The sequence below is a fragment of the Amphiprion ocellaris genome, chromosome 23 (genome assembly GCF_022539595.1).
Source record: "Amphiprion ocellaris isolate individual 3 ecotype Okinawa chromosome 23, ASM2253959v1, whole genome shotgun sequence".
Classification (NCBI taxonomy): domain Eukaryota; kingdom Metazoa; phylum Chordata; class Actinopteri; family Pomacentridae; genus Amphiprion; species Amphiprion ocellaris.
In genome coordinates this window covers 11,164,910-11,177,584 of record NC_072788.1, presented here as the reverse complement: position 1 = coordinate 11,177,584, position 12,675 = coordinate 11,164,910, and the positions used below count along the sequence as shown (strand labels likewise).

The window sequence follows — 12,675 nt, the reverse complement described above, 5'->3', positions numbered from 1 at the left end:
ATCACTTGACTGTTGTTTGATTCCAGTCTGCATTATTTCCAGCTCATGTACAAGGTAATAGCGTAAACACTACATGGGTGAAGGTTTAGCATATGTTTTGCAGCATCATACATTGCTGATAAGGTAAGTATACAACCATGATCTATCTCCAGTATTGACTGGTGAGTCCCTGAAGGTTATGGCCATCATCATGTTAGAGCTATAATGAAAAATGCTGACAGCTTATTGGACAAGCTATTGATCAATCTGTATAGCTGCTCTGCTTTAATATTATGCAGCTGATAAAGCAGAGCTGGAATAATTTTCCGTTATTACAGGGAATAAAAACATCCCTGGGTTATGGGATTTCAGCAGGGGACTTGGTAGGTAATGGCTTTAACCTACAGCATTATCATATATGTAGCAATGTCAAACCCTTTTCTGTATTTGATGCTGTTAACGAACAAGAAATGAAGGCAAGAGTCTTGTGTGTTATTCAGTGTTTTGGATGCAGCTGCATGTAGATGACTAAATAATGAAAAAAAAACAAAAAACTATTTACTAGGTGTAATCCCAAAGCTGCTTCCCCGACCAATTTCATTTTCCCCATGAATTACATGTCCAACCACACCGATGAACCACACAGTGAACATGAACTAACAAAATGCCAGAAAACTTGCTGTAGCAACCCGCCACCAAATGAAAAAAAAAAAACAAAACAAAAAACTGCAAGCATGTGTCCAAATGAAAATGCAGGTGAAAAGCAGAAAAGTTGTTGGCATTTAGTTACCTTTTTGTTCCACTTCTATATTTAGGCATGAAGAGGAGAGAAAGAAAGAAAAAAATAAAGAACAGATTAATGATGTGATAACTGCTTTCTGTAAATTTTACAGTCCCACAAAAGTCCAAGAGGAACATGGGGTTAGTGGAATTGACACATCACACATTTAAGCTTTTAGAAAGAAGAAAGTCACACATGAGCCTGCAGGAAAAAGACAGATTAATCACTCTTAAACTGTACAGCGTGCTTTTTGCAGAGATGGAGGTGGGATGAAGATGTGCAAGGCTTTTTCTACATTTAAAAAACACTCAAACACGTGGCTGCTTTCAGGTCAGCTTTTGAGTTTCAAGTACAAGAAGAAGAAAGTGCCTCGTAAACAAATTAGACGCAATTCACACAACATACTAAGACAACTGATGATTAACATATACAGCAGCTGGAGATCCTTTTAAATTGACCAGTGAACCTATTACTATAATAATGTAATAGATAACGCTTTCAATATTGATTCAACTTGGACTGAGATCTGGATTTAAATCTGCATTCATTGATTTTTCTCGACGCATGGTTGCAACATTGACATATTTCATGATGTGTCAGCATTTGCACATCCAGCAGGAACATCACCGTTCACTCCTGTTGCTGGTCACCTGTCGAGTCCTAGTCCAATATTCACCTCCACTGTGCTCTCTTAAGGGGGAAACATCAGGCTCTTTAGTAGCTAAACGCTCCACTGAGTTCTGTAGCTTGTTGGTAATGTTGTCAGTCTGCCATGAGACTGTAAAAGGAAACTATTCAAGTCCTCTGCATTAAAAACTCAAAACAATGAGCTAAAAGATGCTGAAGCACTGAGAAGAAATGTAGAATCAGGAGATAAAACCTAGCAGCTTATGTATATCATAATACCACATAATGCCATACATTGTTATGATCGATTGTATATATTGACCATCACAATATGATTGATAAACTATCTATATTTATGTGTACACAAACACACACACACACACACACACACACACACACACACACACACACACACACACACACACACACACACACACACACACACACACACACACACACACACACACACACTAGAGAGACAGAAATATATGTACTTGAAGATAAGAAAGGTATTAAAGTATATATATTGATACACAATCGATCAGACTACTACATATTTTGGTATATTAGAATATTATATATACATAGTATAATACACAGTATGCTATATGCTGTAACTTTAGTGTGTGTATATAAGCATACAAGTAGTAGTACATATGTATACAGCATACAATAATACATATGTACATGTATATATGCATACTATAGTCATAGTATACAGGTATATGTATTATACAAATAAAAAAACATCATTATTATTACTATCATCACATTTATAGAAGATGGTCCTGTGTGACCTGTTGTATTAAATGTGAATTACTGTTTAGTTGGAAGCAAAATATAAAAATCTGTTTTGGTTCTACTGCACAACAAGCACACAAAAGACCTGCAGAAAAACTACTGAGGTTACTACATCTGAACTCTTTATATATCACATCCTCTGTGGACCAGGCTTTTATGTCAGTCATGGCATTTTGTCAGCCTCCTCCATTTGTAGTTGGGGTTAGCATCCACCCAGCGCGCCTGCTCCTGTCCCTTCCCCTTCAGTAATCCCGGTTCTAATAAGAGAGGATTAACCTCTGTTACTAGGGCTTACAAGAGTCCTCTCCTCCAAATGGAGAGTGCAACAGAGTGAGGTATGGAGGTCAGTGGGTAGGGGCAGGCGGGGTAAAGTTTGAAAGATGGGAAAGTTATTAGAGGAGAACAATATTAATGCAAGGCGGTGAGCCAATGAAAAGGGGAATGAAGTGGAGTTGTGTCAGGTGAGCGAAAAGAGGAAAATGATGGGGAGGGGAGAGGCTTTTGTCAGACCATAAACGTGCACGCCACTAAAGCACAGCATCTCATACCCGCAAAAAGGGCCATACCAGGCATGAGCAACAACTTGCTCTGGGCTACATGTGAATCAACATTACTAGCAACCAGAATTTTCCAATAATTAAGAACTGTATGTGAAGCCCATAGATCAAATCAGAGCAAACGGCCCAACGTGCCTGATCGAAGCCTCTTCACCTCTCATGAGCAACGGCCACACAACAGGGACCATGGGGAGGCCGGCGCTTCTGATTGAGCGATTGCTAACAGTGGCGAGGGGAGAGGAGTGTAATGATCTATAGAAAAAGGCATTAGTGGTGGGGATGTGAGAAGTGCTATACGATGCAATCACCAGGGGAGATGGTGTGAGAAGGGAGTAAAGGATGTGGATGAAATCCCCGACAAGGAAATCTGCCACTCCCAGATCTGTAGTCCGGCATTCGGCTCTTTCGCTTGACCGGAAGATTCCTTCGGATGCGACAAGGTCATGTGTCTGAACACTCAAACTACTCTGTTCATGTCATGTCTACTCACGTGTCTGCATAGACTGAAATTTACCTGTCATATGTACCTTGGATATCCATGTTACGCATACAATAGCAGAAATGGGAACAGCTGAGGTGGCAATTAATCTATTTTAAAAGCTTCTTTACTCAACTCCAACACCTCCATTGTGACATTAAAACAATTTCAGTCATGCCTGTCACTGAGTCACTAAAAAGCATTTTTTTAGCAACTTTTCTCACTAGTAAAAGGACTATAGACCAGTGTGTTAAGTGGCACTTTTGCTTTCCGGTCAAACTATATACCTGATATACTTGTGACATGTATCTTGAATATCCACATTAACACAGACAAGACAGCACCTTTCTAAAAATTGAAAACCACCTTTCCAGTCACTTTTACTCACGAAGAAAGGACTTTTGTTCAGTATGTGGCCCTTTTGCTTGACTAGAAGATTTTTAAAAATGCAACAAGGTCACTGGTTGGAAGACTACTTTGTTCATGTCACGTCTACTCACATCAGTCATTTCATAGACCATGCTACTTTTTCTATGTGACTTAGATGACAGATACAAGAAAACACCTTTTTAGTTCAGTTTATTCACTAAAAAGACTTTAGTCCATCATGCGGGCCTTTTGCTTGACTGGAAGATTCTTACAAGTAAACCATCAGAACACTCAAACTGCCTTGTCCATGTTACGTCTACTCATGTTTCATTGCATAGACTACACAAACTCAGACATACCTGTGATATTTGCTTTGGAAAGCCGTGTCACAGAAAGAAAGCACCTTTTTAATGACTTTTACTCTCTTTAAAAAAGGACTGTAGTCCATCATCCCTTTGACCTGACTGGCTGATTCGTCCAAAGGCAACAAGGTCACCCATCAGAACACTCAAAAACTATATAAATTATACAAACTGAAATGTAATTGGAATATATGCCTTGGAAATTCACATCACATATACAAGAAAACATCTTTAAGTGACTTGTATCCACTAAAAAGTATTTTAATCTAGTATGCGACCCTGTTGCTTGACCTTAAAATTATTCTGGATGCGACAAAGTCACCTATCAGAAATCTCCTCCTGTCTCTGCATAGACTGAGATATAAGTGTCATTTGTATCTTAGCTATCCATGTCACAGATACAGAAAGCACTTTTATAGTGACTTTTACCCACTAAAAAGGACTTTAGTCCAGTCTGCGGCCCTTTTACTTGACCGGATGATTTGTCCAAATGCATCAGGTTCATTTGTCAGAATATTCAAACTAGCTTGTTCAGGACAGTCTGCTCATGCCTCACTGCATAGATCCTGTCAGGTACACCTTTGCTATGCACCTTGGATATCCAGATCATAGATACAAGAAAACATCTTTTAGTCACTAAAAAAGGGTCATAGTCCAGTATGTGGCCCTTTCATTTGAGCACAAGATTCCTCAAGGTCAACCGTCAGAACACTAACACTACTTTGTCAATGTCACATTTACTCATCTATCACCAGGAGACAGAGATATACCTGTGACATGTACTTTGGATATCCATGTCACAGCCGGAAGAGCCGAGCCGGAAAATTGATTCATTTGAATAGCTTCTTTTCTAAACCCAAACACCCCCATTGTGACCTTAAAACGATTTTGGTTACGGCTGTCACTGAGTCACTAAAAAGCACTTTTTCATGACTTTTTACTCAGTAAGAAAGAACTACAGTCCAGCATGTGGCCCTTTTGGTTGACTGGAAGATTCTTCCGAATGCGACAAGGTCACTTGTCACAACACTATTTTGTTAATGTCACGTCTCCTCGTGTCTCACTATTTAGACTGTGATAACTGAGATACACCTGTGATATGTACCTTGGATACCCACATCACAGCAGGAACAGCCAAGATGGAGAATTGATTCATTTGAAAAGCTGCTTTATTCCACTCCACCACCCCCATTGTGACCTTAAAGCGATTTCGGTCACGGCTGTCACTGAGCCGCCGAAAAGCACTTAGCTCTCTCAACTCGTCTTTTTTTCTCTCCCTCTTCTCCTTGTCTTTCTCTCAGCCCCCTCTCTGATGTCTGATCAAAAATATGCACACAAATACAAATCAAAAAATAAGGGCCCTTTTAGAGCTCAAAACCTCTGTGAAAGGGCTCCTCTTCCATCACACAAAGTAGGTCCTCAAATATCACATTCATAGGCTCTACATAATAAAAACAGGCCCTATGTCCGTTCCCTAGCTCAAAGTGGTTGATAAATCCTTGTACTCATATTTAAGGACAGCATTTAATGAGATATTGTGCTCATTCTAGCACATCACTCAGTTTTCCTTCAGCACAATACCTGTTTCCATTCCCAAAAAAAGCAGCTTCGTCCCTATGCTGTACTTATTTAAAAGTATAAATAAACACAAATAATGAAGATACTCGACTTAATTGTGTAATCGTGATATTAACGGTACTTAGATCACTCTCCAATACACTAGTCTTAATGAAACAACTTTAAAACACTGAATGAGACAAATATGAAGAGCAGATGGTGGGCATCGAGTGCCCATCAAGTTTTATAAAAGCAGATTGCCTTTAGCAATTCTGAATAAATACATCATTTTCAAAGGTTGGAGTTCAAGACCCTGCAAATTTTTGACACTTCAGCAACGTAAGGGAAACACAGAGCTTCAGCTGCCACTAAAAAGTTATCACTTGACAATTAACTGCACCCATTTGGTGGATAATCAGTGGAGGCTGCCACCTGGCAAAAGAAAATTCTGCTATTGCAATGAGAGGACCAGTTGGATACCTCTTCAAGTCTGCAAAAGAGTGGCACATTATTCTAGAGGAAAGACATGACCAGCTGTAATCACCCTTGTTTGGCTGCCAAGGCAAACCAGAAGGAGGAAATACCACCATTGGCAAGGAGAAAAAAATTCCCAAAGAAGATTTACATATCTCATGGTGGTGCCAAATGACAAAACTCAGCCTGAGATTTGCCAGTCATGAATGCACTTTCTTTCACACAGTTGTATCTAGAGACAGGAAACAGCTGCCCACAACACCAAACACAACTAACTGCATTGCTAGTTTTTAACTTCAAACTATTTGGATCAGTTTGCTTCAACAGCAGTTACAGATGCAATCAAAAGAATAATTACCGTTCTCTAAACTTTAATTCAAGTGACCTGTTTTCAACACTTAATTAAATGCAGAATTGCAATTTTCTGATTTAGACAAACCTTGGACTGACCTAATAATGATATAAATACTGTGTGCATTTAAACTCATATTCTGCTTTCAAGTTGCAGTAACCTAACAACACTAGCTTGAAAATATTTTCTTATCCTTGAGGTCAGGATTTCTACAAACCTACTATTATTGGACAATTTCAGATAGGGCTAACAGGCTAACTGAATACAATACAAAGAGCATTTCAATGTCAAATTCCAATAAAGGATTGGATTTGACAATATTTTCAGTTGTGATATGACCACAGTGGGCATTTGTATTTCATTTAGGTTACACTTGCCAATACAGTTGATGGCATTTATTGTGCTTCCTTATGCAGCTAATGCTCGTCATACTTAGCAGCAAAATGTGGCCATCCTATGCTTCAGATTAGCAAACTAGCGGATCAAAATGATAAGGTTTCATTTGACAAATCTGCTCAGCTTCGAAGGATTTTTCATGTTTGTTTATAATTTTTGGGGCAACATCACATTTAAATTGTGTTCTTTTTGCTTTCAAGATTTCAACATCGTGTGTTGAAATCCACAGGTCCAATTCAAAACAAAAAAGGTTTAATTACCAACAATTTTCTTTCATTTCCCAAAAGCTACCATGTGAGCGAAGCATGGAAAAGCCAAAAACGAAAATCTATACTTGGAGCATGAAAATTTTTTAAATGTTTGTCAACCTAAAAACTTGTGTTCATGATTATGGAAATGATCTACACAATATGCAAAAGTTAAATTTAAATAATGTGGAAAAACTAGTTGCAACAAGCTTTCTTTTTAAAATTAGAGTCAACTTAAAAACTTCAGTTCATGATTATGTTAATAAAGGACCTGACACAAAAGTTTTTAAATAATGTGTTGAAAATAGTTCACATTAAGTACGTGGCGACTACAAATGCCTTCGATTAAAGAGGAAAAGGTAAGTTGAATGAACACAATTTCATTAGAAGTTGTCTTAACTTAAAAAGATGCAAATTGTTGGTTTAACTTTATGAAGTTATATTTTAGGTTAATACTTTCTTAATCATATAACTGTGTATGCAGCTTCTAACCGTTTGGCTGCTATTCGGCACCAAATCCATAAGACTGAACAAAGCGACCTGGCTGATGCTGCAGCTCACCTAATTGGTCAAGCTGTCGTAGGAAATTTAATAAGCCCACCAGGGAGCCCACATTTATGGCTTTAAAATAATATACTTCTATGCCTGCAAACGACAGCAGCAGCTGTTAATTGCAATCAAAAACTTGAATGTATAAAGTGTTTTTGCTTGTGTGACAGTTCGGATTAGACTTGCTGAGGCAACCCGCTGCTCAGCTATACACCATACTCAGTAAAAATTCAGTTTTATAGCCACTGCATAATATAGTCCTCACAGTATTTGTTCCGCTAATGCATAATTTCGGATATAATTTCCACCTGATAATTTGCTCTGCATATTTATTGTACTTGCTTAAGACACATGTGGAGCAGCTAACAATGGGGACCTTTAGCTGCTGCAAGTGCTGATCCTGTCATGTGAGCGGCAGCTGTATGGATTTTCATTTGAATAATTAATGCTTCCCAATTTCACACTAATGGTTGAGAGGTATCAGAATGGTATCATTAGCCACTAATAGAGATTCATGGGCGAAATGGCGGCGATATTTTTTTGTAATATTCCCCCCTCCCTTTCTCTTTTTCCCCTCATCCAAGGAGTTGCACAGCACAAACCCCTTAACTCCATCCCATCAGCTTTTTAATTAATGACACAAATTACAGGGCTTTGAATAGCATGTGCCTAAGGATGGGGGAGGACACACAGGCGACCATCTCTCTTTCTCTGAATCCTCTCTTCATCTCTCTCGTTTTTTTTCTTCCCATCATCTCCCTCGCTCATGAGTCTCCCCTACCGTCATTACAGGTTCCATTTCTCAACAACCCCTCTTTTTCTTTCAACCACTTGTCTGCTCTTTGTGCTCCCTTCTGGTACTTATTCAATATCCTCCGTAGCGTCTCCTTTTCTGTCTCTGTCGCTTTCTTGCTCCCTCCTACTGGGAAGCAGCTATGCTATCTCATAACCTTGACAATGCAGGATGCTGTGTGCTGCTTCTTCTTCTTCTTCTTGTGTCTGCCAGGATGCATGTGTTTGTTTCTCTTTGAGGGACAGGTGCAAGGACTTGGCATCCATCCAGCGCCGATATCCACGTGGGACATACCGACCGACGCAGGGAGGGAAGAGACAAAGTGCAGCCGAGGCAAAACAAAATTGAATACATTTTTTTTTTTTGGGTGAAACATAGCGGCAAGTGGAGCAGAAATAACCTAATTGCACCTCCAAAAATATGTCTCGATTTTCAAGGACCTTGGAATTGCGAAGGAGAACAGAGGAGTGGAGGGGAATTTCTGGGGGAAGAGGCAGAACAGAGCGGGTGTTTAGTCTGAATACCAGTGAACAAAGAAAATGAAAAAGGAGCTTTGATTAGTTGGGTGATCATTAAAAAGGAGAGAACCCCCGAAGAGACCAATCTCTAATTAGTGCTATATCCTCGACACTTGGCACCCCAACAGTTCTTTAACACGTGCGTGCCTCGGTGTGTGTGTGTGCTGAGATAAAAGCCTTGCTGGTGTTACATAAATGGAAGTGTTTATGAGAATTTCCATAGCTTGTTCAGCAATTGTGGATATATTTGTGCATCCAAGAAGATACATATACATACACACATGGTGGTGTGTATATATATATATATATATGTATGTATGTATGTATGTATGTATGTATGTATGTATGTATGTATGTATGTATATATGTATATATATATATATATATATATATACATATATATATATATATATATATATATATATATATATATATATATATATATATATATATGTATGTATATATATATGTATGTATATATATATATATGTATATATATATATATATATATATATATATATATATATATATATATATATATATATATATATATATATATATATATATATATATATATATGTTTCTGAGCCATGGCTACACAACCTGATAGATCATATTAGGGGAACCCAATTTCTACATGTCCACATTTACTTTGTTCACATCGGTAATCGCTGCTTCCCTGTGCAACCGTATCGTCTCTGAACTGGGAAAATATATACTTTTTCTGCAGAAGGGCTATTATTAACCCCACTCATGCAAATGCCATTTGTATTTTATGCTACTGCACTTCTATTATGGTGACAATCCTCCCTGTGTCAGCACTATGCAAGCTACAGACAGAGATCATTATTTCTTAATATATGTTATTACACGAGGAGCACAACTTCTCATTTTTAGGGTTTTACAATATTGATCAAATGAGAATATAATCATAGCGAAGAAAAATCAGGCGCCTAAGCTAATACTTTTACTTTTTTAATTTGAGTTTTCGATGCTGCTACGGAAATCAATGAACTTAAACGTGGTTTTATGTTTTGCAGCCAACAAGTGCAGCCTCCACTTTCTCAATCAGACAGTCAACCAAAGCGATAAGGATGAGGATTAAGTATATCAAGACCAATTGCACTTAAATCCTCACATCAACAAGTCGCGTCCACTTACAGGAGAAGAAGCACAGATGTCACTAATAATGTTATTGGTGACTCTGTTCTGTCCAAGTGTCCCAGTAAACCACAGCAGTGTGACAGTGAGTCAGCATGAGCAATAGCAGCTCACTGAAACTGAGTTATTTCTGTTACTTACACCTGTGCTGTTCTTGCTGTGACATGTCAGAATGTCTTCCAGAACAAAAAGTCATATTCTGTGATTAGTTTTCTACTCCAGCATCTTTCTCTGTGAATCACAAGAACACCGTTTTCTCTGCAATATAAAGTCCTGAACAGTATGACGCATTTTACAATGCCATGAAAGCAATATTTTGATTATTTATATTATAAAAATGGAAAAAAAAAACATAGAATTAACATGTACAACATTTTTCCAAGAGCCCACAGGTGTAACTAATACTGGCAAAATGGTGACTCTATATACAATACACACGTCCTGCAGTTCAGTCTAGTTCAACTACAAATTCTTTGTATTGAGTCATGTATGGTATCGCAGTCGCGCAGATGAGTGCAGAATTTTATGATATTTACGGGATATGCTTAAAAATTTGAAATGAACGATGTAAAATAAAGTAATTTTGGTGACATGTCATGATTTTAAGCTTATATTTGGTAAGTTTTTCTGATGTAATGCTTCATAAGTAATTCAAGAGCTGTCGGGCAGAAGAAAACTTGATTCTTTTTGTTTTGACATATTCTGATTCAAATTAATGGAGTAATTTTGGTGATTTTTAAAAAGATAACAAGCCTTTCAAACCTAGTATTCTGACTAAGAAGTCACTAAAAATGATTGACAAATTTGAAACTACGGATACTGAATATTAAATTATTTTTACGAGATGCAAAAAAAAACAAAACATTTATGAGTCAAGGAGTAAATGACAGGAAGGAAATAATGATAAAGCAGAGCGAAAGTCTTACAACCAAACAAAAAAATGTCATAAAAAGTCCAGGTCCAGGCACTGATCCTGAGTTAATCAGGCACAAGGCAACATGAATTAAGGGTCTTGAGTGCTTGGATCTGGACTTTTTATGCCATTTTGTTTGGTTGCTGGGACTTCAGTTGGACTCAATGTAAAGAGTAAATCCCCTCAAAAAACCAAAGCGTTTTTTTGTTTTTTGCAATACCTAGTTTGTAAAAAAAACTATGTGCTCTGACAAGATCAATCGCTGCAAATTCAGGCCACGGCACCGTTGTGAATCTGGCGTGTGAGATATGTGACAGAGAGCCACAGTCATCAAAGCATGCTGTGTGGGCCGGGGAGTGGTCAGCTGTCACTGAGTGATGAGATGGCATTACAGGCCCCCTTCACACATGGTAGGAAGTGGAGCTGGTCGCTGAGGTGGGAAGAAGAAGAAGGAGGGGGGGAAAAAAAGAAAAGAAGTGTCTGAACAAGCCAGCTAATGCTCACTGGCATTTCACTGGGGACTGAGGAGGGTGTGGCTCTGTGATGTATCTGCCGTCACAGTGTCGACTCCCACGCTAGACCTCATGAACGGGGCTCGGAAAGAGCTCAAGGGCAAAAATCCACTGAACTCTCATACAATCTGCCTAGTAGATTTACTGATAACATCAAATGAGGTGATCCACCCTTCAAGAGGCTTAAAACTTGCTGCCAGATTATCCAAGAGAAAAGACGATGATGTCTGAATACCGAGTGACTAAATCAAAGCAGCAAAATCTTCGTCTTTTTTTTGTCTTAATTGCCAAAAATCCCTGCCTGAGCTACCCCGATGAGACTTTACAGCCATAACGGCCCATTCCGGTCACACAGGTGGCGTTCGCTTTAGGTGTGACCGCTGCGTAACGGACCCTGCAATCACGCCACATTATGCCCAAGCCGCATTGTAAGTGATAGCCATGTGTAGAGCATCAATTTCATGGTTTCACCTGCCAGCACGGACTAGTAGCAGGTGCTGGGTAAAACTTGCCAAAACAATCTACTCCATTATTCAATTAGGCCCTCCCTGAACCTGTTATGTGTGTTATTATTAGCAAAGTGAATTAAAAACTAATTAGGTAAGTTGGAAAATAGAAGAACTTGACAAATTACATGGCAGCTTTCTGCGAGGATTACACCGCTCCGTTCAAATCGGAGAATTGATTGCGTGATTATATGTCCTGGCTTAACTTCCAAAGTGTGAGGCGTATCTGACAGGTCTGAGCCGGATCCCATAGCGCGAGGTAGGATTTTACATTGTCCTTATTAGCTACAAACAGTGGGGGAACTAGGGGCTTATGTATAGCAACAGAAAGCCAGCAGGTTTCCTTCCTTTGTTCTTCTGCTCTCATCTCAGCCTCTTTCTGTCTTTCAATTTCGCTCCACCTCACCTGCCGCACACATGCAAAGTGTCAGTTTTTGAAAAAGTGAAGCTGAACAAAAAAGTTTCCCTGAAAGGACATGTAATTATCCCCTACCTCATTTAAAAAAAAAAAAAAAAAAGAGGGGGGGAGGGGGTTTGGCCGCTCGCCGGCACCAAACCAGTCAATTTTCCATGGAAACTACATAGAAAGGTACATCTAATTATTAAAAGGGAAGATGCGCTGGATGTTCTGGTGGAAAGCAAGCTGCCAACGACAGAAAAACTCTTTCAACGGCCGACCATGGCAACCTGGGTCTGTATGTGATTCGGTGTGCGACAAGTCGGACAATTTGAGAGGCCACCG

The 12,675-nt window shown here is 38.9% G+C and overlaps 1 protein-coding gene across 17 annotated transcripts in view; it reads right to left on the bottom strand.

Annotated features, from left to right (window-relative positions):
• Positions 1-12,675, bottom strand: part of LOC111564120 (adhesion G protein-coupled receptor L3-like) — a 266,802-nt gene that overhangs the window by 119,481 nt on the left and 134,646 nt on the right. For 12 of the 17 annotated variants that reach the window (XM_055007698.1, XM_055007699.1, XM_055007689.1 and 9 more), the window contains one exon: positions 771-784. The exons of the other annotated variants lie outside the window; for them this stretch is intronic. In XM_055007698.1, the coding sequence (XP_054863673.1) occupies positions 771-784 (14 nt within the window). The remainder of the gene's footprint in view (positions 1-770; positions 785-12,675) is intronic. 17 annotated transcript variants of the gene reach the window in all.